Raw genomic sequence first — 25,908 nt, forward strand, 5'->3', positions numbered from 1 at the left:
AGGAGGAAAAGAATAGTCAACTGTCTGGATTTTACCATCAGATGAGAGAGTGAGCTAGAGATGCACGTGAGCAGCCTGGTTGTCCTCCTTGAATGCCCTTTCCTGAAGTTTAAAAACAGCAGGTTTTACTCTGAAAGTGAAACATGAAGCAAGTGTTTTCACAGGTAGGTTCTGAAATGTTCTGCTCACTGCTTGCTCTGCAGGCAATTGTGGACTGTCTTTAGGGCTGGAAGCCATCTGGCCTGGCTTTCTGGTTGCTGTCCTTGGAGAATTTCCTTAAGGCTTTGAAGAGAGTGTGTAAGGTCCAATATTTTTTTCTTTGCCAACTGTCTCTAAAGAAGAACTGTCTAGAGTTAATCTGGAGTCAGTCCAGCTGGACTCAGTGGAGCTTGGTGGGGTGGGTTAGTATCCCAATGGCGTCTGGAGCAGATTTCTGACTGATCGTAGTACATCTGGTGGACCTTTTCCTGCTCTGCTGGTATCAGCAATATTCTGGCTGCTTTGTAATCGTGATTCTCACCATCTCATCTTCTTTGGGTTCCAGTGATGTCCGGAAATTCAAGGAAACCAAGAAGCAGTTTGACAAAGTGCGAGAGGACATGGAGATTTCACTGGTGAAGAATGCCCAGGCACCTCGGCACAAGCCCCATGAAGTGGAGGAGGCGACAGGCACCTTGACCATAACTAGAAAGTGTTTCCGGCATCTGGCTCTCGACTACGTGTTGCAGGTTGGTATCTGTGCCCCCAGCTCCAACTGGATTTCCCAGGACAGAATGAGACATCACAGGCAAATTGTGAAATAATCTATTGCAGGGGATGAAGAAGTGGAGGGATGAGAGAGGGCAAGTAGGGTCTTTGAACTGTACATTCCCTTCCAACCTCTACTATGCTGTGAGTCTATGTGGGAATGTGTGCTTACCTATCTTTGCACCTTTGTGTGTCACTGACATGACTCTTCATGTCTGTGACATGTTCTCCTTCCCAAAAACACTACATCGTACTTGAGAAGGGAGATCTTAATCATTTTTTCAGTAAGAGAGATCTAACACGCTCCCTTGGACTGAATTTCTCTTCCCAGTGGGGGATTTCCTGCAGGAACGCTAACTGCACCCAGAATGGTTGAGGATTTTTCTTGGAATCATTCATAGGCTTCATGTCAGGTCTGTCTTTTCAGGCAGTGGGGATATTAAGCAGACAAATTCAGTGTTAATATTGATCCGTGTGTGTTTCCACTAGCTGTCACTCCTGCAGCACCCAACTAAGACCATCTGCCAGCACGTTCTGTCTGACCATGAGGTAGTTTCTGATGGCACATGCTCTGGCAGCTGCAGATAGAAAGGCAATGCTGTCCCCTTAAGGTATAACTCCTTCATTTGATGCCAGATTGCACTCTAGGGTTGCTGCTTGTTGTCAGCCTATGTACAAACTACACCTAGCAGTGACCTTCATCAGGCCCAGGTCAGAAAAAGAAGCATCTATCCTTTTTCCCTTTTTATTCCACCTGGAACTCACTAGAACTGTCTTTTCAGAAGGTATATTTCTGGAACTGTTCTTGAATAGTTTGTGGCTTGCTGCTGTGGGTATTGCAGCAAGTTGATAATCCTTAAATCTCTGTGCCAAACTGCTTAATGCTGCTGATGCTGATAGTCTTATCTTGATTCCTTCACAGATCAATGTCCTGCAGGCCAAGAAGAAGTTTGAAATACTGGATGCGGTAAGGGCTCTCTGTGTTTTGCTCTGAGTGACTCAATGAAAGGCAGCCCTCTCCATTTCAGGTTGCATGGGGCAACATACCAACTCCCTGGTCTGCCCTGGAGATACTGTCTGGGACTGCCTGGGGGGCTGCAGGTGTGCTGACAAGAGGGGAGAAGGAAGGACCAGCAAGATACCCTACAGGCCAGAGCTAGAGGGGACTTTCAGGGGTGACAGACACTGCTTTTACTGCTTTGTGCTCACAACATGGGTGACCTGAGAGTGTGGAAGTGTGAGAGGAGGAAAGGAGAAGAGGGAAAGGCATCCCATGGATAGATTGCTTTGGGAAGAGAAAGAGTTAGGCCTTGAAGAGACTTGTTTGTGGATAATAGGGATAGGGACTTTTCACACTTGCTTTGTCCCAGAGCCTGTTTTGACCTTGCCATTCTTTCCCTCCCCAGATGCTGTCCTTCATGCATGCCCAGTACACCTTTTTCCAGCAGGGCTACAGCCTTCTCCACGAACTGGATCCCTACATGAAGAAACTAGCCACAGAGGTGAGGAGACAGGGAATATGGTTGACTCAATGTGCCTGTTGGTACCCCTTCACCCCTAAAGGACATCCTCTTCCCTCTTCAGCTACCGAACTTGGTAATTGGGGAGTGGTTAGGGCATCCTGCTTGGTGGGTGTTGGATTAGCTATGCTGCACTGCTTTCAGTGCACACCCAAACACAGCCCTTTTCCCATCTTCAGGGACTTACGATGTTAGGCAGGGCTGGTGTAATCCCAGAGCAGGGAAGCAGAGCTGGACAGTGGCTCATAAACATCCTTCCTGACTTTTATACCTGGTGTTCTGCTCCTTGCCTTTAGCTGGACCAGCTGGTGATTGATTCTGCGGTGGAGAAGAGGGAGATGGAGCACAAACATGCGCTGATACAGCAGAGGGTGAGTCCTGGGGCTGCAGCTTGGTGCAAGCAGCACTTCTCTCCGTTAGTGTGGCTGCCTGGATCCCACAGTGATTAGGGACCTTGCTGGGTTAGTCCTTCACAGCCTGGAGCAGTAGCAGGAGAAGCTGTTGAGATGAGAGTAGTAACCTCCTGGGTGCTGGAGGTCTAGCCAGGAGGTAGGGCTGATGAAATGCAGCGTGTTCAGCCACTGACACATGCGAATACACAAGGGAGAGGGACACAGGGAGGACCTCATGGGTTGGGGCACCTGGGTTTCTCTCCCAGCTCTGCCATGGACCTGCTCTGCCTCTGAGCAAGCCTTCCTTCTGTACTTTCTCTCTCTCTTTGCTGCTGAGGATGTGGGAAGACTTAAAGGTTTGTGTTCTATAAATGGCTGAGACAGAGGAGGGGATGTAGTTGTTTGTAGTCGCCTGTGAGAGCAACTTGAGTGCCTTGCAGAACTGCTTTTGGGGAGAGGCTAGAGCACTTTTCTCCCACCCTTTCGTTTCTCTGCTTTTCCTCTTTTTCTCCCCCAGTCTTGTGTCCTCAAACAAGCTAACTTTTGCCTGGAGAGCCCTATGATCTCCAGCTACTGCAGTATTCACGTGTCCCTTTTGACATTCCTTTGGTACCCCTGGACAGGGCTTGCTGTGGGGCCTTTTTTTTGTTCCTCGGGGACTCACACTGTCCTGAAGTGATGTTGATGGGTTGTGGCAGGGAGAGAGCAGGACTCTGTGCTGCCATTGAGAGAGGAGTGTGCTGCAGTGAACTTTTTTCATGCAATTCTGCTCCAAGCTGCAGTTCAGATGATTCTTGCTTAGCTCCTGTGACATGACCTGGCTACAGCCTTGAGCAGTGTAACTTTGGGAAGGTCCATGGGGGCTATGGCATCCCACTCTCACCTGCTGTGGCTGGGAGTAACCACCATGAACTGACAAGATAATAGGATTTATTCCCAAACAATTCTGAGTCTTCAGTAGAGAGGCATTTTTGGTTAACGTGGGCTCTGATTTTCCAGAGTCTGATTTTTCTGAATCATTCCATCTGGGAATGATTCCAAATCTGAGGCTTGTAGAAACATCAACTAATTATTTTTTTTTCTTTTCCTTCTCTTCATGGATTGCTGACCTGTCCCTTGCAGACCCTCCTCCAGGTGAGTACCCACATGTATTTCCTCCTCCTGGCATCTTCACTGCTCAGATTTAGCACTTTGCTCTGGATCTTTACGAAGTCCTACCTTGAAAGCAAAACAGAGCAACCTTGCTGTCGTGTTAGTGCTGTCACTGAACACTGGAGATGTAATTTCAAAGTCTGGTTTCAAGTGAGTTTGATCCATTCATCTGGGAATGATTCCAAATCTGAGGCTTGTAGAAACATCAACTAATTATTTTTTTTTCTTTTCCTTCTCTTCATGGATTGCTGACCTGTCCCTTGCAGACCCTCCTCCAGGTGAGTACCCACATGTATTTCCTCCTCCTGGCATCTTCACTGCTCAGATTTAGCACTTTGCTCTGGATCTTTACGAAGTCCTGCCTTTGAAAGCAAAACAGAGCAACCTTGCTGTTGTGTTAGTGCTGTCACTGAACACTGGAGATGTAATTTCAAAGTCTGGTTTCAAGTGAGTTTGGTTTCTTCCTTATCAAAGCTGTTTTCAGTCCTGTGCTGAAGTAATATTTCTGTTCCCTCTACTCTGTACATTGGTCTTGCCTTGGCATTCAGTGTTGTGGTGGCAGCAATGCTGGGTTGGCTTTCAATGTAGGTTTGATGCCTCGGAGCCTTTGAGGGCCACGGGTCTGGTGGGAGGTGAATGGCTCATAACAGAAGGCGTTGGTGGACTTTCAACACACACTCCCCCTCTGTGGGCAGAGCAAGAGGGGATTTCAGAGAGCCCTGGGAAATAGCTGTTCGTCAATCAAGGCCTGAGCAGGACTCACTAAAGAGCCCGTATCTGGCAGGCACTTGTGTGGATCGATACCTCTCAACAGGAGGAATCTAAGAGGCTGTTGTTTCCTTCCTAATGCTCTCTCTCAAAAATGTCATAACCCATGAAATGGAAACGTAACCAGATTTGAAAGCTAATGACAGGCATTGCCCGTGAATTGGCCTGCGCGTATGCTCCCTTTGGTTAAGTGTTCTGCGGGAGGGGTGAATCCATTTGTGAACTCTCCCTTCCCCCGGGACCCTGCTGGAGTGATGACTTCATTCGAGGGAGCATGGAAAATCTCTGGAGCACAGTACATTTCAGCTAAATCTCTTTACGTGGCTTTACTGACTGGACTAGCAGGGAATCAAGCAGAGGTCAGGTACCAAGAGGGGGAACGAGCAATTAGTCTTCATCAGAGTACAAATGCATAGAGCTGTGGCTCTCTTTTTCTGTGCATAAGCTTTTAAGAGAGCTCAGCATCCCTACTGCAAGGCAGGATTTAAAGCTTTCTGCCGGGAAACGTTATAATGAGACTGTTTTTCAGCTGCTCTGAGTCAGAGTTGCTCCTCCCTTTGTGATGGAGCATGGCACTCTGCATCTGGTGAGCATCTCCCCATCTCCAAAGGGAGCACAGCCCGTATTTGAATATACATCTTCATGCTGAGCCCAGAATACCCTCTGGGCGCTTGACAAATTTGGAGATTTAGTTGTGCTTAATTAGAGAGGAGTGGCAGAAATATCCTTTTTTTTTTTTTTTCCTCAACACAGTGTCTTCCCAAGCAGCCTACTAAAGCATGACGGAAAGGGAGGGAATCCAGTTTAGATAATGTGTTTTGAAGTGTTTTTTGGGATGGGTTGGGGTGGGGGAGCCGTGCAGATTCTGAAGACAGGGAATGGAATTGTCTTTGAGCAGCTCTGAGGTGTGAAGGGCAGCCTTCAGGAGGCTTCTTTCAGTTCATGAGGAAGTGGTCTGTGGTGTTTTATTTCATTATTGTTTTAATTAAAATTAATTTGGCAGGAGAGAGAAGCTCAGCACAAATCTCGACTATTTTCTTTGATGCTGGAATTCAGGTGCCTCTTTCCTACGCCACCCTTTCCCCATCGTCCTTCATGGAACATCTGCTACCTTTGGGGCAGATTCCAAAGGCAGTTATCATTTCAGGCCCTCATTTTAACTGTCTTAAACCACGCTTGTGATGAATTTATGTGTTTTTATGTGGGCTCAGTTGCTCCAGATGGATGCACAAAGACACACTGGTTGCACCACTCTGCAAGAGACTCCGGGGAGACGTTATGGCACCTTCCAGTCCCTAAAGGGGCTCCAGGAAAGCTGGGGAGGAACTCTTGGTCAGGGAGTGTAGTGATAGGATGAGGGGTAATGGTTTGAATTGGAAGAGGGGAGATGGAGATGAGTTACTGATTAGAAATTCCGCATTGTGAGGGTGGTGAGACACTGGCCCAGGTTGCCCAGAGAAGCTGTGGCTGCCCCATCCCTGGAGGGGTTCAAGGCCAGGTTGGAGGGGGCTTGGAGCCACCTGGTCTGGTGGGAGGTGTCCCTGCCCAGGGCAGGGGGTTTGGAACTCGATGATCTTTAAGGCCCCTTCCAACTCTTAACTATTCTATGAGTCTATCAAAAATTTTGGAGAACTTAGCACTGCAACACCCAGGCCCAAAAATGTTGGAGAACTTAGCACTGCAACACCCAGGCCTAGGAATTTTTTTCCAATGGGAAATGAGTAGAGAAACAGTAACATTTAAACCAGTCTTCCCTCCCAGATCCTGACCTTCCTGAATGCTTCCACTGCAGAAAAACCAACAGGCCAATCTCTGAAAGTGTAAGAATCCAGGGCTCTATATAAGCTCCTTTGCAGCCTTGTATCTATTCCCTGGTCCAGAGTTGTGGGGGAAGCAGTTGTGCTCCTGTTGCCTGTTTGCAGGGGGAGGGAGATGGAGTGCCAAGGCAGAGCTCTCTGCCTCATTTAGTCCAGCTGGTAGATAACAAACTCGGGGCCATATGGCACCTCAGCCCCCGGATTTCTGTGGCTGTGGTGGAGCAGGAGTGGAATTAACTGGCCAAAAGGGTGGCTGTGCTCCAGGAAGCCGGGGGGGAGACAGCCCCTGCTGAAGGGCAGATGAGCTTGGCCCTGTGAAGGTCAGGGAGGCATTCGGTGAGCATCTTCCTGTCGACTTGGCTCTGTGTTGCCTGGCTTCTCCTGCTCCCTTCTGTGCCTCCATGACAGCTGTATGATAATTAGCCCTTGCTCTAAGCTGATTGACTGTGAATAGGAGGCTCGAGGAGGGGGTAAGCAAGTGGTCCCCCGGGGCCAGCAGCCTGCCTTCCTTCCCCTAGTGCCCCTTGCCTCCACAGGAGCCAAGGGCAGAGCTTAGAGCTTCCCAAAAAGGAGTAGGAGGGGTAAAGGAGAAAGGGCTGAAAAAGAAATCCCTCCTTCCCTGCCAGCCCACGGTGCTTAGCAGAGATGCTACTCTAGAGAGCGAGCAGAGAGAGAGAGAGAGAGAGGACACACAGACCTGCTCCCTGCTCTCCAGGCAAGAGCAGCAAAACCTCCCTTGCAGCTGGCATCATGAAGATTTTCGGCAGGCTTGAATACCTCCTGGTAAGGAGATTCCTGCAGGGTTGGCTTGACTTGGGGAGAAAGTTTAGAGGGCCCTTTTCCCTGGGGGAGCGAGGATTGTGCCTTGTAGGACCTCGTTTGCTGATGTGACCTGAAAGTGAGTGGAGGTTTATTACTGCAGGGAGAGAAAATGTGTTCAGTTCTGGGATGGAAAAGCTTTGGGGCAGGGCATGGATCTCTGTGCATCATCTGCTGGCAAGCTGCGGAGCGGGGAGATCATTTGGTGTTGGGAAATTCAAGAAACAAAAGGGGCTGTAAATGGGATTTGGCCAGAATGAATGAAAGCTGCGCAGAACGGGAATGTAGGTGGGGGAGAGCCCTCCTCCAAATTCCATCTGCCTCTGAGGGTCTTGAGTTGTACACAGCATATACACAGAGGTAAAAATAGCCAGATAAAGAAAAGCTTGAAATATAGTCAGGCACTAGAAGAGAACAGAATGTGCAGGCACCAGTGTTTGTGTGGAAGGGGGGTGTGTGCATCTTCAGGGAATGTGAATATTCCTCGGACTCGTGGTCTCTTTAAAATTCAACAGCCAAACTAGTCACAAACCGTTTTAAACTCACCTCCAGGAGAAGTTCTTTTCAATGCATGGATGTATGCATAATGCTGTTAGAGCGTACATAATATTATGGTTAAATACTGAGCATCATTGATTACTTAAGAGGGCACTTTTGGATAAAAGCCTTTGTCTTCTGTGAGGGAAAGCACGTATCGCGTGTGGTGTCGCTTGTCCTAAATGGTATTGATTGAAAATAAAATAACACGGAGGTTTGGTAGTAAGACATGCTTCTCTGAATATCTAAAAACAACTGGGCTGGAATTATTCACTGGTCATGATTGCCTGGTTTTGATAGTGTTTTCTATCAGTAGAAATCCAAACATTGTACAGAAAAGGACAGTGCTATTATTTCCACATTGAATTGGTACACTGAGGGAGTAATGCTATAGCTTTTCAGGGAGGGCCATTGCCATAGTGATTGAATTTTAGATCATTTTAAGGAAGCATTGGTGTTTTAGAGAGAGGTTCTGTTTGTTCTCAGCCAGGTGTTGTGCCCTCTGGGGTAGGAATGAACCTATAAACAAGACCTTCCTCCTGCAGTGGGCTCCTTACTTAGAAGACTCCCCCCCTCCAAGGATTCCAGGCTGATGAGGGGCATCTTCACCCTTCATATTAAGTCTTTTCACTGAAGCTGGAGGTTTATTTAATTTCTTCAGCCATTTTCTCTATATGAAACGCTGCCTTCACAGGAGCAATTGGAAGAGCTTGTCTGGCCTCTGCAATTCAAGCAGTCCCTGTATGTGTGCTGTGTGGAGATGGACAAGGGAGTTTTTAACTGAATGGGCCACTAGGCTACCTTTAAATAGGGTTTATTCTTTCTTTCCCCTTTTTTTTCTTGTTTCACAGGTCTGTCTGTGCCTGTGCTGAGTTTTTGCTTTCCATTTGCTGATTTGAAAGTCTCCACATTAATGTCCTTTTTCACATCCCAATGGACGTGTCCCTTGGAATGTGTTACTTCATTGTTGCGTTGGGTGTGCTCCCAAAGAAACCATTGGGATGTCATTTCCAAAAGAATATCAGTTCCTGGGCAGCCTCATGTGTAAACTCAGAGTGACAGGACCGAGAAGGAGAGGAGACAGTGAGACAAGATTGGTGTGATTGTGTGCTGTGTGGAGATGGATGAGGGGGTTTTTAACTGAATGGGCCACGAGGCTACCTTTAAATAGGGTTTATTCTTTCTTTCCCCTTTTTTTTCTTGTTTCACAGGTCTGTCTGTGCCTGTGCTGGGTTTTTGCTTTCCATTTGCTCATTTGAAAGTGTCCACATTTATGTCCTTTTTCACATCCCAATGGACGTGTCCCTTGGAATGTGTTACTTCATTGTTGCGTTGGGTGTGCTCCCAAAGAAACCATTGGGATGTCATTTCCAAAAGAATATCAGTTCCTGGGCAGCCTCATGTGTAAACTCAGAGTGACAGGACCGAGAAGGAGAGGAGACAGTGAGACAAGATTGGTGTGATTTACTGGAAGTCGGTGAAGCAGATGATGGCAGAGATCTGGTGTCTTATTTTGAAAGACGTCCGGTTTATTTTACCCGTGTGGGATCCAACGTGTCCCTGCTGTTGCTGATCACGATTGCATGTGCAGTTGCAGCCAAAGCCATTGAGATCCCAATCTTAGGAAGCCTTTTCTGTCTCAAGCATTTTTTCATGTTAAGAGAGACAATGAGGTGCTGAATGCAGACTTAATAAATCAGTCCCAACTCATTTAGAGCAGACTCGCCTACTCTGTGTACATTGCAATGATGGGAAGAATTCAGTAAAAGGTAGCTTATTAAAATCGTGCGTTAAAATCTCATATATAGCAGGAAATGGAAAAAGAGGGAACAAGGGAAAGCATATGTGTGCATACCCTGCTTTGGCAAGGGGAATATTTGAGCCAAGAAAGTTACTTTAGGTGTTGTAGAATGGGTGACGCGTTCCTTCTCTGCCAGCACCTCCCTGACATCGTGGCTTGGCTCACAGGGCTGGAAGGTTTTTATTTCTTAGTTTTATCTTGGGTCAGACTGTCCACTGCTGCGCTGCGTCCCTTGAAGGAGTCGCAGAGTTACTGATGGCCACAGCTCATGATGTGCTTGGCAGGAGCGGTGTCTATCAGCCAGAACCCTTCGACTGACTTCCCAAAACTAACAGAATCAAAATCTTTGTGTATCAATGAATAGAACAGACCCAGGGACACATTAAGGGCAGGTCAGGGAATTCATTGTACACATCTGTGTGATATCTAATGGTGGCCACACACTACCAAGATATTTCAACACCATTGGCAAGACCACTTCTAAGCTAGCTTTCACCTGGAATTGGGATTCAAAAGATGTTCTCAAACACTTTTTCCAGAAATTTATCCTCTTTTCAATAGCAGTGGTAAGAAAGTTCCCTCTCTGGGTACAAGAAGAAGATGTACCTAGGAATCCATTGTTTAAGCCCAATTTCAACACCATTGGCAAGACGATTTCTAAGCAAATTTGTCCTCTTTTCAATGGCAGTGGTAAGAAGGTTCCCTCTCTGGGTACAAGAAGATGATGTACCTAGGAATCCATTGTTTAAGCCCATAGTTTAAGCTCCCTCTGGTGTGCTGGAAGTTTCACAATTGCACTTGCCATGATTTTGCCTTCCAGCTACTGGAGCCATTTGTGCACATCTCCCTTTTGGGAAAGGAAAAGGAAAAAGGATACTGATGAAGGGGATAATATCTGGATTTTCAAAATCCTCCGCATTCTCATACTTAATTTGTCTTTCAATAACTTTGTACCAAAGATTTCAGGCACTTCCAAGCAGAGCACAATGGAATGGAACAAAGTCCCACTGAGGTTCAGGCTGCCGCACACCCCCAGGGATCAGAGCCAGACTGGTCCTTATCCCTTGGATCTCCCTTGATTTGTACCTGCTTTACAAATCCAGCTTACAGCTCTGGCTGACGTGTTCTGCCCTCAGCTGCCCGGCAGTGCTTCTGTTGATAGCAGTTGCTCAGGAATTACACCAGCAGAAATACAAGCACAATTCGGCCTGGAGAAGTTTCCTAAGCAATGAGAGAACAAGAAAGGGGAAAATGTCTTCAGAGTAAGGCAAACCCAAAGATTTCAGGCACTTCCAAGCAGAGCACAATGGAATGGAACAAAGTCCCACTGAGGTTCAGGCTGCCGCACACCCCCAGGGATCAGAGCCAGACTGGTCCTTATCCCTTGGATCTCCCTTGATTTGTACCTGCTTTACAAATCCAGCTTACAGCTCTGGCTGACGTGTTCTGCCCTCAGCTGCCCGGCAGTGCTTCTGTTGATAGCAGTTGCTCAGGAATTACACCAGCAGAAATACAAGCACAATTCGGCCTGGAGAAGTTTCCTAAGCAATGAGAGAACAAGAAAGGGGAAAATGTCTTCAGAGTAAGGCAAACACCAGCCATTCTTCCCAGCAATGTCTTTGGATGTTTGGACATCATCCAGATGGCTCCCTGTCTTCTTAGCTGTATTTGTGCTGGGTGGTTTTGTGTGTAATTTTCTCTTTCTAAAACTGGGCTTGGGACGGGTTAGAAGCCTTTCAAAGGCAAGGAACAACTCCACGTGCCTTCAGCTGCTCCGCTTTAGCCGTTCGATTTGTAGAGAGGTGTAACACAATACAGACTGAATGAGGTTAAATTCACACCTGGCTTGACTCCACTGATTTTTAGTGGATTTACTGTAGTGACGCACGTGGCCCATCTGTTCCTCCTGCACTCATCAGCCATACATCCTTCTTACCACCACACTGCTTGGTTATACAAGGGCAGCTGAAGAAGTCAGGTGATTCTAATTAGACCCTCCCCCTTATTTTTACCTCTTTCAGGAAGTGAGGCAAGGCTAAATGGTCATTTTAAAGATGTGCTTGCAAGGGTTTTGCCCTCTGCTTGCTGTGTGCTTTTCAACGAAGCCCTTATTTTTGGCCATTTGTATTATTTATTATAAAACAGTTATAGAGTTGTCACTTTGGAGCAGCTGTACAAAAATCCCACATTTGAATATCTGTGAGTTAGAGGAAAATTCCCTCAAGCCTTTGTTTGCTGTATGTGCACGAAAGACATCTGCAGAAGAGGAACCCCCTGTGGGATTCACCCTCTTAGGGCAAAATTTGGGGCTGAGCAGACCTCTCTTAATTGGGTGCCTTGCAGCAGTTTCTAGCGTCTAATTGGGCATCACGCTGTCTTTCCAAGGAATGACTCAGTCCTGTCCCATTAAATCTCCTCCTTCTGTATCAGTATTATTCTTATTATGACACCTCCCAGGCAAGCTCGCATCTCTGAACATGAAAATAACTCATCTTAATGAGAGTGAAGTGCGCGTTGCCTGGCAACGCAGCATCACAAGGGTCTTCAGATGCTGAGCTGGGAAAGGCACTTAACTTAATGGGGGCTGTTTTCACTGCACTGTTGTGTCTTTGAACCAAGTAGTAGAGGGGGAAATATTTGTGCTGGAGAGAGAGAGAGGGAGGTGTGGGTAGAATTCATCATTAGAGTGGAATGGGTGGGCAGAGAGACAATGTGCCTTGGCTCCCCAGGTTAGAGGGGAGAGTCATTTCGGCTTCGTGACCTAGTTTCTCTTGGGAAAGGGGTAGAGCATTGCCCAGCAAGAAGGATCTTGTGCTCTGTGAGAGCAGCTGCTGCTCCCCCTGTGCTGTGTCTTGCTCGCCAGCTGTCAGAATCCATGAGATCTATCTGGTGAATCAGTGCCAAGCCTGACAAATCAGCTCTGACTGGTGGCATAGGACTGACTTCCCAAAACTAACAGAATCAAAATCTTTGTGTATCAATGAATAGAACAGACCCAGGGACACATTAAGGGCAGGTCAGGGAATTCATTGTACACATCTGTGTGATATCTAATGGTGGCCACACACTACCAAGATATTTCAACACCATTGGCAAGACCACTTCTAAGCTAGCTTTCACCTGGAATTGGGATTCAAAAGATGTTCTCAAACACTTTTTCCAGAAATTTATCCTCTTTTCAATAGCAGTGGTAAGAAAGTTCCCTCTCTGGGTACAAGAAGAAGATGTACCTAGGAATCCATTGTTTAAGCCCATAGTTTAAGCTCCCTCTGGTGTGCTGGAAGTTTCACAATTGCACTTGCCATGATTTTGCCTTCCAGCTACTGGAGCCATTTGTGCACATCTCCCTTTTTGGGAGAAGAAAAGGAAAAAGGATACTGATGAAGGGGCTAATATCTGGATTTTTAAAATCCTCCACATTCCCGTACTTAATTTGTCTTTCAATAACTTTGTACCAAAGATTTCAGGCACTTCCAAGCAGAGCACAACGGAATGGAACAAAGTCCCACTGAGGTTCAGGCTGCCGCACACCCCCAGGGATCAGAGCCAGACTGGTCCTTATCCCTTGGATCTCCCTTGATTTGTACCTGCTTTACAAATCCAGCTTACAGCTCTGGCTGACGTGTTCTGCCCTCAGCTGCCCGGCAGTGCTTCTGTTGATAGCAGTTGCTCAGGAATTACACCAGCAGAAATACAAGCACAATTCGGCCTGGAGAAGTTTCCTAAGCAATGAGAGAACAAGAAAGGGGAAAATGTCTTCAGAGTAAGGCAAACACCAGCCATTCTTCCCAGCAATGTCTTTGGATGTTTGGACATCATCCAGATGGCTCCCTGTCTTCTTAGCTGTATTTGTGCTGGGTGGTTTTGTGTGTAATTTTCTCTTTCTAAAACTGGGCTTGGGACGGGTTAGAAGCCTTTCAAAGGCAAGGAACAACTCCACGTGCCTTCAGCTGCTCCGCTTTAGCCGTTCGATTTGTAGAGAGGTGTAACACAATACAGACTGAATGAGGTTAAATTCACACCTGGCTTGACTCCACTGATTTTTAGTGGATTTACTGTAGTGACGCACGTGGCCCATCTGTTCCTCCTGCACTCATCAGCCATACATCCTTCTTACCACCACACTGCTTGGTTATACAAGGGCAGCTGAAGAAGTCAGGTGATTCTAATTAGACCCTCCCCCTTATTTTTACCTCTTTCAGGAAGTGAGGCAAGGCTAAATGGTCATTTTAAAGATGTGCTTGCAAGGGTTTTGCCCTCTGCTTGCTGTGTGCTTTTCAACGAAGCCCTTATTTTTGGCCATTTGTATTATTTATTATAAAACAGTTATAGAGTTGTCACTTTGGAGCAGCTGTACAAAAATCCCACATTTGAATATCTGTGAGTTAGAGGAAAATTCCCTCAAGCCTTTGTTTGCTGTATGTGCACGAAAGACATCTGCAGAAGAGGAACCCCCTGTGGGATTCACCCTCTTAGGGCAAAATTTGGGGCTGAGCAGACCTCTCTTAATTGGGTGCCTTGCAGCAGTTTCTAGCGTCTAATTGGGCATCACGCTGTCTTTCCAAGGAATGACTCAGTCCTGTCCCATTAAATCTCCTCCTTCTGTATCAGTATTATTCTTATTATGACACCTCCCAGGCAAGCTCGCATCTCTGAACATGAAAATAACTCATCTTAATGAGAGTGAAGTGCGCGTTGCCTGGCAACGCAGCATCACAAGGGTCTTCAGATGCTGAGCTGGGAAAGGCACTTAACTTAATGGGGGCTGTTTTCACTGCACTGTTGTGTCTTTGAACCAAGTAGTAGAGGGGGAAATATTTGTGCTGGAGAGAGAGAGAGGGAGGTGTGGGTAGAATTCATCATTAGAGTGGAATGGGTGGGCAGAGAGACAATGTGCCTTAACTCCCCAGGTTAGAGGGGAGAGTCATTTCGGCTTCGTGACCTAGTTTCTCTTGGGAAAGGGGTAGAGCATTGCCCAGCAAGAAGGATCTTGTGCTCTGTGAGAGCAGCTGCTGCTCCCCCTGTGCTGTGTCTTGCTCGCCAGCTGTCAGAATCCATGAGATCTATCTGGTGAATCAGTGCCAAGCCTGACAAATCAGCTCTGACTGGTGGCATAGCGGAGAGAATTGAGCGAGCACAGATTGGAGATGGCGTATGATGACGGCTAATGAAAGTGGAATTGATAAGTCTTTCCCTGTACAAATCATCATGCCTCCCTTCCTTGTGTGAAAAGGCTGGGGTTTGTTCTGTTCCTGGCCCTTTGCAGAACGGAGAGGTGGCAGCAAGCAGCATTGCTAACTCACTTGGCCAGTGAAAAGCATCTCGATGGCTTTATTTCCTACTGTAGATTGCCCTAAATATTGGGAATTTTTAACCCTCACAATAAGCTACCTGCCTTTCTCCTCATCGGGTACCAGAGGAGGGAAGCACAGCACGTGTGGAACATTTCTCCCAACAATAGGGACAGATGATTGTACTGGAATGAGGATAACTCATGACTGCTCTTTGTGGCTGCAGCCCACTAAGGCACAGGGATGTGCTGTGGCAGACAGCTCTGCCTGAGGATCATGACATAGGTGTTTTTCTCTTCTTGATGCTTTGATGAGGCTTCATCTTGGTCCTGGGAGCGCAGTCATGAGAGTCTCAGTCTCTTTCTGTTTGCAGGACTTCTCCTACGATGACTCGAAGGTGGAGTTTAATGTTGATGCCCCGAATGGAGTGGTGATGGAAGGCTACCTCTTCAAGAGAGCTAGCAATGCTTTCAAAACATGGAATCGGTGAGTAGTAGCTCATATTCCATTTCATATTTGGGCTAAGGCTCTGAACACAGCTAATACTGCCTGCACAGGAATACGCTTCACTTTTAGCAAGATCATAGCAACTGTTACTATCGCTGGAAGGATTTTGAGCTAAGTAGTTAAAGGCTAAATAGTTAAATTGAGGTTGATTTGATAGTTTCTGCATACAGAGATTTTTCTTTTGGGAGCATTTTGCATACCGGTTGAGGGAGGCTACTCTCTACTCAGCACTGGTGAGGCCACATCTGGAGCACTGTGTCCAGTTCTGGTCTTCCCACCACAAGAAAGATATGGACTTACTTGGAGGGGGGTCCAGTGAAGGGCCATGAAGATGATTAAGGGGCTGGAACATCTCTTTTATTAGGCAAGGGTGAGAGAGCTGGAACAGCTCAACCTGGAGAAGAGAAGGTTTGGGGGGAATCTTATCAATGTGTACAAATCCCTGATGGGAGGGAATGAAGAAGAGGGAGCCAGACTTCTCAGCAGTGCCTGGTGCCAGAATGAGAGGCAATGGGCACGTACTAAGAACGTGAAATTTCATCTGAACACAAGAAAACGGCTTTTTTTTTACTGTGAGGATGGTCAGGCAGTGGAGCGGGTTGCCCAGACAGGTTGTGAAGTCTCCAGCTGTGGAGATATTCAAAACCCACCTGGGCACAGTCCTAGGCAACCTGCTGTAGCTGGCCCTGCTTGAGCAGGAGGGTTGGACTGGATGATCTGAAGAGGTGAAGAGGTCCCTTTCAACTGAAGTGATTCTGTGACTCTGCTCAGAACCTGGCAGCTGTAAGTAAGATCAGAACCTGAAGGCATGTTAGCATAACTCTGCATCAGAGCAAGTCCTCACGAGGGACTAATGTAGCCTTATCAAGACACTAACCTGGCTTTGTGGTGCCAAGTCAGTCAGAGCAAAAGAGGAGTAAGCATCTGCTTGCTTGCAATGGTGTTTTAAGACCACATAAATTTCCTACCAGCACGTTATAACTCGTGCTGAGCTTGCAAAACCAATTGCTTTGCAGTTCTTTGATATTGGTGTGTTGGAGACATGTACGTTAATCAGTAAAAGAGGTAGATGGGGGAAATATTTGTGCTGGAGAGAGAGAGAGGGAGGTGTGGGTAGAATTCATCATTAGAGTGGAATGGGTGGGCAGAGAGACAATGTGCCTTGGCTCCCCAGGTTAGAGGGGAGAGTCATTTCGGCTTCGTGACCTAGTTTCTCTTGGGAAAGGGGCAGAGCAGTGCCCAGCAAGAAGGATCTCGTGCTCTGTGAGAGCAGCTGCTGCTCCCTCTGTGCTGTGTCTTGCTCGCCAGCTGTCAGAATCCATGAGATCTATCTGGTGAATCAGTGCCAAGCCTGACAAATCAGCTCTGACTGGTGGCATAGCGGAGAGAATTGAGCGAGCACAGATTGGAGATGGCGTATGATGACGGCTAATGAAAGTGGAATTGATAAGTCTTTCCCTGTACAAATCATCATGCCTCCCTTCCTTGTGTGAAAAGGCTGGGGTTTGTTCTGTTCCTGGCCCTTTGCAGAACGGAGAGGTGGCAGCAAGCAGCATTGCTAACTCACTTGGCCAGTGAAAGGCATCTCTGTTGCTTTATTTTCCACTGTAAATTGCCCTAAATATTGGGAATTTTTAACCCTCACAATAAGCTACCTGCCTTTCTCCTCATCGGGTACCAGAGGAGGGAAGCACAGCACGTGTGGAACATTTCTCCCAACAATCCCTGCCTTTCTCATCGGGTACCAGAGGAGGGAAGCACAGCACGTGTGGAACATTTCTCCCAACAATAGGGACAGATGATTGTACTGGAATGAGGATAACTCATGACTGCTCTTTGTGGCTGCAGCCCACTAAGGCACAGGGATGTGCTGTGACAGCCAGCTCTGCCTGAGGATCATGACATAGGTGTTTTTCTCTTCTTGATGCTTTGATGAGGCTCCATCTTGGTCCTGGGAGCACAGCCATGAGAGTCTCAGTCTCTTTCTGTTTGCAGGACTTCTCCTACGATGACTCGAAGGTGGAGTTTAATGTTGATGCCCCGAATGGAGTGGTGATGGAAGGCTACCTCTTCAAGAGAGCTAGCAATGCTTTCAAAACATGGAATCGGTGAGTAGTAGCTCATATTCCATTTCATATTTGGGCTAAGGCTCTGAACACAGCTAATACTGCCTGCACAGGAATACGCTTCACTTTTAGCAAGATCATAGCAACTGTTACTATCGCTGGAAGGATTTTGAGCTAAGTAGTTAAAGGCTAAATAGTTAAATTGAGGTTGATTTGATAGTTTCTGCATACAGAGATTTTTCTTTTGGGAGCATTTTGCATACCGGTTGAGGGAGGCTACTCTCTACTCAGCACTGGTGAGGCCACATCTGGAGCACTGTGTCCAGTTCTGGTCTTCCCACCACAAGAAAGATATGGACTTACTTGGAGGGGGGTCCAGTGAAGGGCCATGAAGATGATTAAGGGGCTGGAACATCTCTTTTATTAGGAAAGGGTGAGAGAGCTGGAACAGCTCAACCTGGAGAAGAGAAGGTTTGGGGGGAATCTTATCAATGTGTACAAATCCCTGATGGGAGGGAATGAAGAAGAGGGAGCCAGACTTCTCAGCAGTGCCTGGTGCCAGAATGAGAGGCAATGGGCACGTACTAAGAACGTGAAATTTCATCTGAACACAAGAAAACGGCTTTTTTTTTACTGTGAGGATGGTCAGGCAGTGGAGCGGGTTGCCCAGACAGGTTGTGAAGTCTCCAGCTGTGGAGATATTCAAAACCCACCTGGGCACAGTCCTAGGCAACCTGCTGTAGCTGGCCCTGCTTGAGCAGGAGGGTTGGACTGGGTGCCAGAATGAGAGGAAATGGGCACGTACTAAGAACATGAAATTTCATCTGAACACAAGAAAACTGCTTTTTTTACTGTGAGGATGGTCAGGCAGTGGAGCGGGTTGCCCAGACAGGTTGTGAAGTCTCCAGCTGTGGAGATATTCAAAACCCACCTGGGCACAGTCCTGGGCAACCTGCTGTAGGTTGTGGTGCCAAGTCAGTCAGAGCAAAAGAGGAGTAAGCATCTGCTTGCTTGCAATGGTGTTAAGAGGTCCCTTTCAACTGAAGTGATTCTGTGACTCTGCTCAGAACCTGGCAGCTGTAAGTAAGATCAGAACCTGAAGGCATGTTAGCATAACTCTGCATCAGAGCAAGTCCTCACGAGGGACTAATGTAGCCTTATCAAGACACTAACCTGGCTCTGTGGTGCCAAGTCAGCTCAGAGCAAGAGAGGAGTGAGTAAGCATCTGCTTGCTTGCAATGGTGTTTTAAGACCACATAAATTTCCTACCAGCACATCTGTGGTGCCAAGTCAGCTCAGAGCAAGAGAGGAGTGAGTAAGCATCTGCTTGCTTGCAATGGTGTTTTAAGACCACATAAATTTCCTACCAGCACGTTATAACTCGTGCTGAGCTTGCAAAACCAATTGCTTTGCAGTTCTTTGATATTGGTGTGTTGGAGACATGTACGTTAATCAGTAAAAGAGGTAGATGCTGTGTAGTTGACATAAGTGATTATTGTTTTCCTGTTGAAAACCAAATATGCTTCTTTCTGTGAAGCTGTATATTCCTCTGAGGCTGTATCACAGAATGAGACAGCTCCTGTTTTACTGCATCTTAGTAAATGCCAGGGAAAAAAAAAAAGAGGGCCTTCCACAATGGAAGAATGACCAGGTTCCATGCAGGGAAGACAGGGAACAATGGAGCTTGGGTCTTGCCCTGGGACAGCTAGGAAATTCATAACGATTAAGAGAAATAACTAACACAGCAGGAGATGCCATAAGGATCAAACCTGTCTAATGTAGGACAGGGAGATACGTGACGGTGAAAATATCTGCTGTGCTGCCAGGAGCTGGGAAATGGCTTTCTGTGCACTGACCCTGCTCTTAATAATTTATAAGTATTTAATGTGATAGGTCACTGGGAATGCCAGGCTGATACACCTCCTGCACTAGTCAGGAGGCTCCACAGCTGCCAGAGACCTTGGGGAAAGCGGAAGCAAAGGTTTCGTGTTCCAGCCTCGCTCAATATTTGAGTGTTTCGTTTCCCTTGAGACAGTCAATGGGTTTCATACAGGGTTGTGCAAAAGGATTCAAACCCTTCCAGCGAGTTTCTAATGCATGAGATCAATACCTTTTTGACCTACATTTCCTCCTCTCACATAGCAGGGAAATGATACAATATTAAGAGATCTTCTTTTCCTTGGCTGTGGGGTGCATTCGAAGTGTACATCACAGCAAGGCTGAAATGTGCTGCTGGTAGACTTTAAGATAAATAAATGCTAAATGGTTCAGTGAACAGTTTGTGGTATGCACAGAAACTGCCTGGATTTGCATGGAAAAAAGACTTGAAATTATTAGAGATCTCTGAATTGGTTAGATAACTGATTCCTTATCTCTGAAGCTTTCCCTAGTACTAATGAGATTCTAGGCTAATTTAGTATAATTCTGTTACCCCTCAGGCTCTGTGGTCCCGTGAGAGTTGAGTACTAAATTTGCATTTGGAGGAACCAGAAACCACAACACAGTACATCCTGGTGCTTGATTTCTGTGCTGGGGCCCTGGGAAGGTGTCTTAGCTGAATTTTTATCACCCTTTCAGGCTTTTCTGCTCACTGTTTCCACAAAGCATCGCCTCAGTCCATAGTCTGTTGCACGGATGCTGTCACTGACACCCACGTGTCTTGGCAGAGCAGAAGGTTGTTCCAAAATGTGTGATGCTAATGTCAAACCTGTGGTAGAGATGAACAGTTCCAGGTGACTTCCTTCTCCCCTTAAAGGGTTGCTCCAAAGGACACTTATCCTGGAGGAAACCCTCTAGGATTTTCTGGTTTTCCTGGTGTCTGAAGTAATATTACTGTCAAGGCTCCAAGTTTTCCCTCTCCCCCAGATCCCAACTATCCTCCCTGTATCCTCCTCCATCTCAGTCACACACAGTCTGTGTCCTCCCCGCAGCCATCTCTATCTCCTCGATCCCACCCACTCTTGGCCACCTCTGCCTGTGTCTCAGCTATTCCCAGCTCCTGGAGCCTACTCCTCACCTTCTCACTGTCACTCTGCTGCTCGCTCTTAGTGCCTCCCCCTCACACGAGCAGGAGGGAACAGCAAACCCCACAGTGCAGATACCACATCAAGAGCAGAAATGCACACTCTTGGGGGAGAGGAACACGTAGGGAGATGGAGCAGAGACCAGAACTTGAGAGACAAACTCTCTGCTTGGCTTCATCTCACAGCAGAGCTCCTTGAGCTCCTGTCACAGCAGCTTAGAGAGACACAGAACCACATCAGCTCGTCAAATGGGCTCCCACATAGATGGTGTGGCCTCCACTTACCTGTATTTTCCCATTTCTCCACAGACATGTCAAGTCCTTTTGTTGTCTTTTATCTCCATATAATATTTCAGCAACGACAAAAAAAACCCCTCATTTTCCCAGCGAACCTAGTTCTTTGGCAAACAGAGTATGTAATATATGCTCTAAATAACATGACAAAAGAGAGATAATCCCATCTCATCTCATTTTCCCAGGGAACCTAGTTCTTTGGCAGACAGAGTATGTAATATATGCTCTAAATAACATTTTGCTGCAAGCCTCTTTGATTCTTCGTGCTCAGGTAGTCCAGTACCTTCTTCCTGAAGCTTAGTGATGGTCATGGCTTTGTTGTCCTCCATGAAGATGATCAGGTTGCTAAATCTTAGGCTGTATCTTGGAATGAAGAAGTGACTTGGAGGTTTGGATTTAGCACTGAAAATTAAGACACTAGGGAATTACCTCTGTTACCAACATCACATGGACCTTCCATCACTTGTATTTTAATGGAAAGCTGCTAGATGGTGATTTGTGGCCTCCTAAGAAGATAGACTCCCTTCACACACATCTGTCCATACTCTAGCCATAGGCAACAGGAGTTTTAGGACATTATTTGGCCTCTGTAGCTCTGCTGTTCACTTGTTCTGATGTCTTTCTGTCTGTCTTCCTTCAGGAGGTGGTTCTCCATACAGAACAGTCAGCTGGTGTACCAGAAAAAGCTAAAGGTCAGTGAGGCCATCCCGTTTGATACCGGCAGATGAGCCAACTTGTCTCGTTTCTGCTTTGCTGGGGACTTCTGCACTGTGGTGGGGGAGTGGGGTGGAAGGAGTGGGATGGAGAGTCAAAGGGACAACAAGCCCATTCAGGCGTTAACTGTGCTCCAAAGTTAGACCAAACTGAGAACTAAGTGGCAGCAGATGGTGTTTGTGGTGATCTAGATTATTCCCGTTCAGCAGAGGAAGTTGGTGAAGTCCCCAGTGAGCCTGACACTTCATGTGCTTGTTGTCCCACGCTTTGATTCTGCCTTATTGCCCTGGAGTTATCAGTGGTGGGCTGGCTCTGCTCTTTCTGGACTCAGCACGTGCTAACCAGCAGGGTTTGGGAAGGAGTTTTCTGAGAGATCTAATTATGACCCAGGTTCAGGGAGCCAACAAATCCACCTGTTCTCACCCTTTCAGGATGTCCTCACGGTAGTGGTGGAAGACCTGAGGCTCTGTACCGTCAAGCCATGTGAAGACATAGAGAGGAGGTTTTGCTTTGAGGTCGTCTCACCTACCAAGTAAGTTTGGTATCTCCCTGGACCATCCTCATGGACTAGGAGAGATCAGATTTGAGCAGATGCTGCCCTGGGCTATTAAATGTTGATTGGGAGATGCCACTGCCTCTACTCCAGAATCCCAGTGAAGTTCCTCAGACACCAGCATAAGCCAAATCTAGGCCACACGTACCTGATATACATAGTGGTGGTGACACTGACAATGGTCAGCTTCTCAAAACAGGTAGCAGACCTGCCTGGAGATTTTGAAGAGGGAACACCTTTGGCAGTGCAAGCTTCTAGGGTTAATTTTTGCCCCTTTGCCTGTCAAATCAAGGTGCTGCCCCCATTGGAATGGCTGTGCTGAGGATGAAGTAGAACAATTTTGACCGAAACGTCCACCCTGTCCTTCTGCTCTTTCCAACTCATTTCCTTCCTCCCCAGGAGCTGCATGTTGCAGGCTGACTCGGAGAAGCTGCGGCAGGCCTGGATTCAGGCTGTTCAAGCCAGCATTGCCTCTGCATACCGGGAGAGTCCTGACAGCTACTACATTGAGGTGAGCAAGGGGGTCGTGAAAGATCCATAATTGTGTCTCAGAGCCCTGACTGGGGGCTTTTGGGCTGTGGCAGGTCCAGTGTATGTGGGTAGCCCGTTTGGAAATACTCTTCTGCCCTCAAGGAGCTGATGTCAGTGCTAACTCAAAGACAAGATCTGCTCGCCAACCCAAGCTCCGCTTATAAAGCCAGGCTAGGGGAAAGGCAAGGCTTTAAATCAGTGGCATCTTCACTTTCTTGCCATTATTGATGTTCCCCTGGGAAGAGCTTGCTCCCTCCCTAGCTGGGACGAGTGCAAGCAAGACTGCTCAGGGAGGGTGTGGAGACCCCTTCTTTGGAGATTTTCAAGATCTGTCTGGATGCAGTCCTGAGTAACATGGTCTGACAAGCTCTGGGCAATCCTGCTTCAGCAGGGGAGTTGGACTAGATGATCTCTATGGTCCCTTCCAACTCTAAAAAAAAATAATTCAGTGAAAGGCACCATGACAGCAAGGGGTTTGCCAGAGGATGGCAGACCCCAGCGCAGGGACGGGCAGCAACGCCGTCTACTGTCAGTTATAGATACTAATTAGGCTTTACCTGGTCCTTTCCTGGACCAGCCCTAATTTATTCTTCTTCAAATAATGCTCCCTATTAATGCCTCTGCTATGCAAAGCTCTGGTTCGTTCCACAGTGCTTTGCAGAATCCTAGAACCATTTTTTTTTTAATTATTTTTCCTGCAGAGGCTGGACCGAACTGCTTCCCCATCAACCAGCAGCATCGATTCTGCTACCGACTCCCGGGAGCGCAGCGTGAAAGGGGAGAGCATCCTGCAGAGAGTGCAGAGCATCCCTGGGAATGACCAGTGCTGTGACTGTGGTCAGCCAGACCCTCGCTGGGCCAGTATCAATCTGGGCATCCTGCTGTGCATCGAGTGCTCTGGTATCCACAGGTGTGTGTGTGTGTGCGTGTGTGTGTGCTCGGTGCTGCCAGCCAGGGATGGATTGCAAGCTCCTGGAAAAAACAGTGGAGCTTGAATTATGACTGACTATAATTGTACAGAAAGATTCCAAAATAATTGCTGGCTGTTGTACCTGTGTGAGCAGGTACATCTGTGTAGGCATAAAACTCCCTGCTGTAGCTAGATCTGTGCAGATAAATGCAGAAGAACTGGATTGATCTTGTTCATTTTGTAATGTGTGAGAAGTTCTGTTTTGAGGCCTGTAACCATCTCAGTTTTCTTCCTTTTGGATAAATAGGAGCCTGGGTGTTCACTGCTCCAAGGTCCGATCTCTCACACTGGATTCCTGGGAGCCAGAGTTACTGAAAGTGAGTGTTGTCTATCTCTGTCATTAAAAGCCAAATGGTGGGCATGGAGGGAGTGTCACTCGGTGGCAAGCTGGACGAGAGGGAAGGTACCTCCTCACCTGAGGATTTCATTTGCTGCCTGTTGTATTGCAGCTGATGTGCGAGCTGGGGAACAGTACCATGAATCAGATTTATGAGGCGCAGTGTGAAGAGTTGGGACTTAAGAAACCAACAGCAGGGAGCTCCAGGTGAGTCTGAGCACGTGCTGGTCCTCTCAGTCCTGTGGAAAGCTCTTCGTCCGCGCAGCAAACCCAGGACCCAAAGCTCTCTGGGAAGGCAGATAAAGAGTGTGACTGGCCTTCACGGATGGCCCAGGCTACCTCAGGTGCACCTCAATGCCCTCCTTCTGTAGTTAGCCTGAGCTTCACTCTCAGAAAAGGTCAGTGGGTTTCACCAGAAAAAGGTTTTCACTCAGAAAGGTTTCACCAGCCAGCAACCTGGTGAAACACGCTTGGGAACCAGGGCTTGCTGGGTTTCAACTGCTCCGAGACCTTTCAAATGCACGTAACTAATGCACGTGGTGTTGCCTAGGGCTGAACATCTCATTCCACTCTCAGCTACGCCCCACACTCCTTAGTTTTGCTTTGAAATGGGAGATATTTGTAGGTTTGGAAATTCTTCTTTAATATAGGCCTCAAAGTTTCTTAGGACTCAAAGCCATGTTGACACAATGACCCGGAGCAGCCCCATCTTCTTGTGGCTGTTTGCTTTAGGTGATTCAAGTGACCCCGTGCACAGCTTTATGCCGTTCTCTTCTTAGGCAGGACAAGGAAGCCTGGATCAAGGTGAAGTACGTGGAGAAGAAATTCCTGAAGAAGATGCCGAATGGGGAGGCCCTAACAGAGAACGAGCGAAAACCTCGACGCTGGTGTGTGAAGAAGTGCCAGAGAAACAACAGCACCACGAAAGCACCCACGGCGCGTAGGAAGTACCGCCACGAAGCTGGCAATGCCTCACCAGCCATGTTGTCCTCAGGTGGGCACCTCCCTCGCCCCACTCCCCACCACTCTTTGTAGGTGTCTACACGCCTGCTCCAATGACATGAGGCCCTGCCTTTCTCTAGGACCTGCACCCCGCCAGAGGTATAAGCAAAAAATGCTGTTGCACAAACCATGTTGACACAGGTCCTTAGAGCCATTTCCTAACATTTTCCATCTGTTTAAGGAGGTTCTTGTGGCTAAAGGAGGAGATCATTACACTAGGGTGATCAAGCAACTTCTAAACCTGCTTTGTGCATTTTCTTTTGTATTCCAGCTGCCTGCTTTTTTAATATGTTTCAAATCCTTTGATTTTTTTTTTTTTTACCTGCCTGGTCTGTAAGAGAGGCCGTGCTTCCAAGGGCTCTGGCTGTTCAGAGTGCTCTGGGATGGCTTGGTCTGCAGTGTCTCACCACCTAGAGTCAGCTCTTTGTTGTGTTTTGATGGTGTATGTGGGTATGGCACTGGGCATCTGGGGTGTGTTGGACATGCCCAGGTAAATGCAAGTGTAAAACTGTCTCATTTGTGTGTTACTAACTATGTATTTTGAAATGTCTCTGTGTAAAACAGCAGCTACCCTGGAGAGGAAGTTCCGCCGAGATTCCCTCTTCTGCCCCGATGAGCTGGACTCTCTCTTCTCCTACTTTGACACTGGTGCTGGCTCCGGCCCACGCAGTAAGTACAAAGAAAGTGTCCCTGCTCCTGGCAGCCTTTACCTCCCAGCTCTAGGGCATGTGCATTGCACCAGACCCAAGGCAAGCCATCGGCCTCACTGGAGAGAGGGTAAATATTTCAAAAGAGTAATGGAGAGTTAATTGCAGCAGCTCCAACCCATTGCTCTTTTATTACACTTAGTATTTTAATATCCTATCCAGTCAGTCCCTGATGTTTGCATTCTGGTGGATGGGATTTTTTCCCCAACATCTTTTACTCCCAAGACTATGCATTCCATTGGCTTTTTTTTTTTTTCTGGTTTTAGTTTTGGCTTTTTAATTTTTTTTAATTTTTTTTTTTTTTTAAGCAAGGCTTTCTGCGGAAAATTTTTTCTTTTTTTTTTTTTTTTTGTGTGGGGCG

General features: G+C 47.2%; 1 protein-coding gene across 1 annotated transcript in view; it reads left to right on the plus strand.

Annotated features, from left to right (window-relative positions):
- The window catches only part of ACAP3 (ArfGAP with coiled-coil, ankyrin repeat and PH domains 3), a 114,888-nt gene that overhangs the window by 67,889 nt on the left and 21,091 nt on the right, over positions 1-25,908 (plus strand). Inside the window, exons 6-19 of the mRNA XM_014941462.1 lie at positions 545-728; positions 1,670-1,714; positions 2,154-2,249; positions 2,564-2,638; positions 3,782-3,793; positions 15,218-15,330; positions 21,374-21,425; positions 21,879-21,979; positions 22,400-22,511; positions 23,233-23,441; positions 23,749-23,818; positions 23,951-24,045; positions 24,618-24,832; positions 25,405-25,509. Of these exons, the coding sequence (XP_014796948.1) occupies positions 545-728; positions 1,670-1,714; positions 2,154-2,249; positions 2,564-2,638; positions 3,782-3,793; positions 15,218-15,330; positions 21,374-21,425; positions 21,879-21,979; positions 22,400-22,511; positions 23,233-23,441; positions 23,749-23,818; positions 23,951-24,045; positions 24,618-24,832; positions 25,405-25,509 (1,484 nt within the window). The remainder of the gene's footprint in view (positions 1-544; positions 729-1,669; positions 1,715-2,153; positions 2,250-2,563; positions 2,639-3,781; positions 3,794-15,217; positions 15,331-21,373; positions 21,426-21,878; positions 21,980-22,399; positions 22,512-23,232; positions 23,442-23,748; positions 23,819-23,950; positions 24,046-24,617; positions 24,833-25,404; positions 25,510-25,908) is intronic.

The sequence above is a fragment of the Calidris pugnax genome, unplaced genomic scaffold, assembly GCF_001431845.1.
Source record: "Calidris pugnax isolate Ruff unplaced genomic scaffold, ASM143184v1 scaffold82, whole genome shotgun sequence".
NCBI classification, from domain to species: Eukaryota; Metazoa; Chordata; class Aves; order Charadriiformes; family Scolopacidae; genus Calidris; species Calidris pugnax.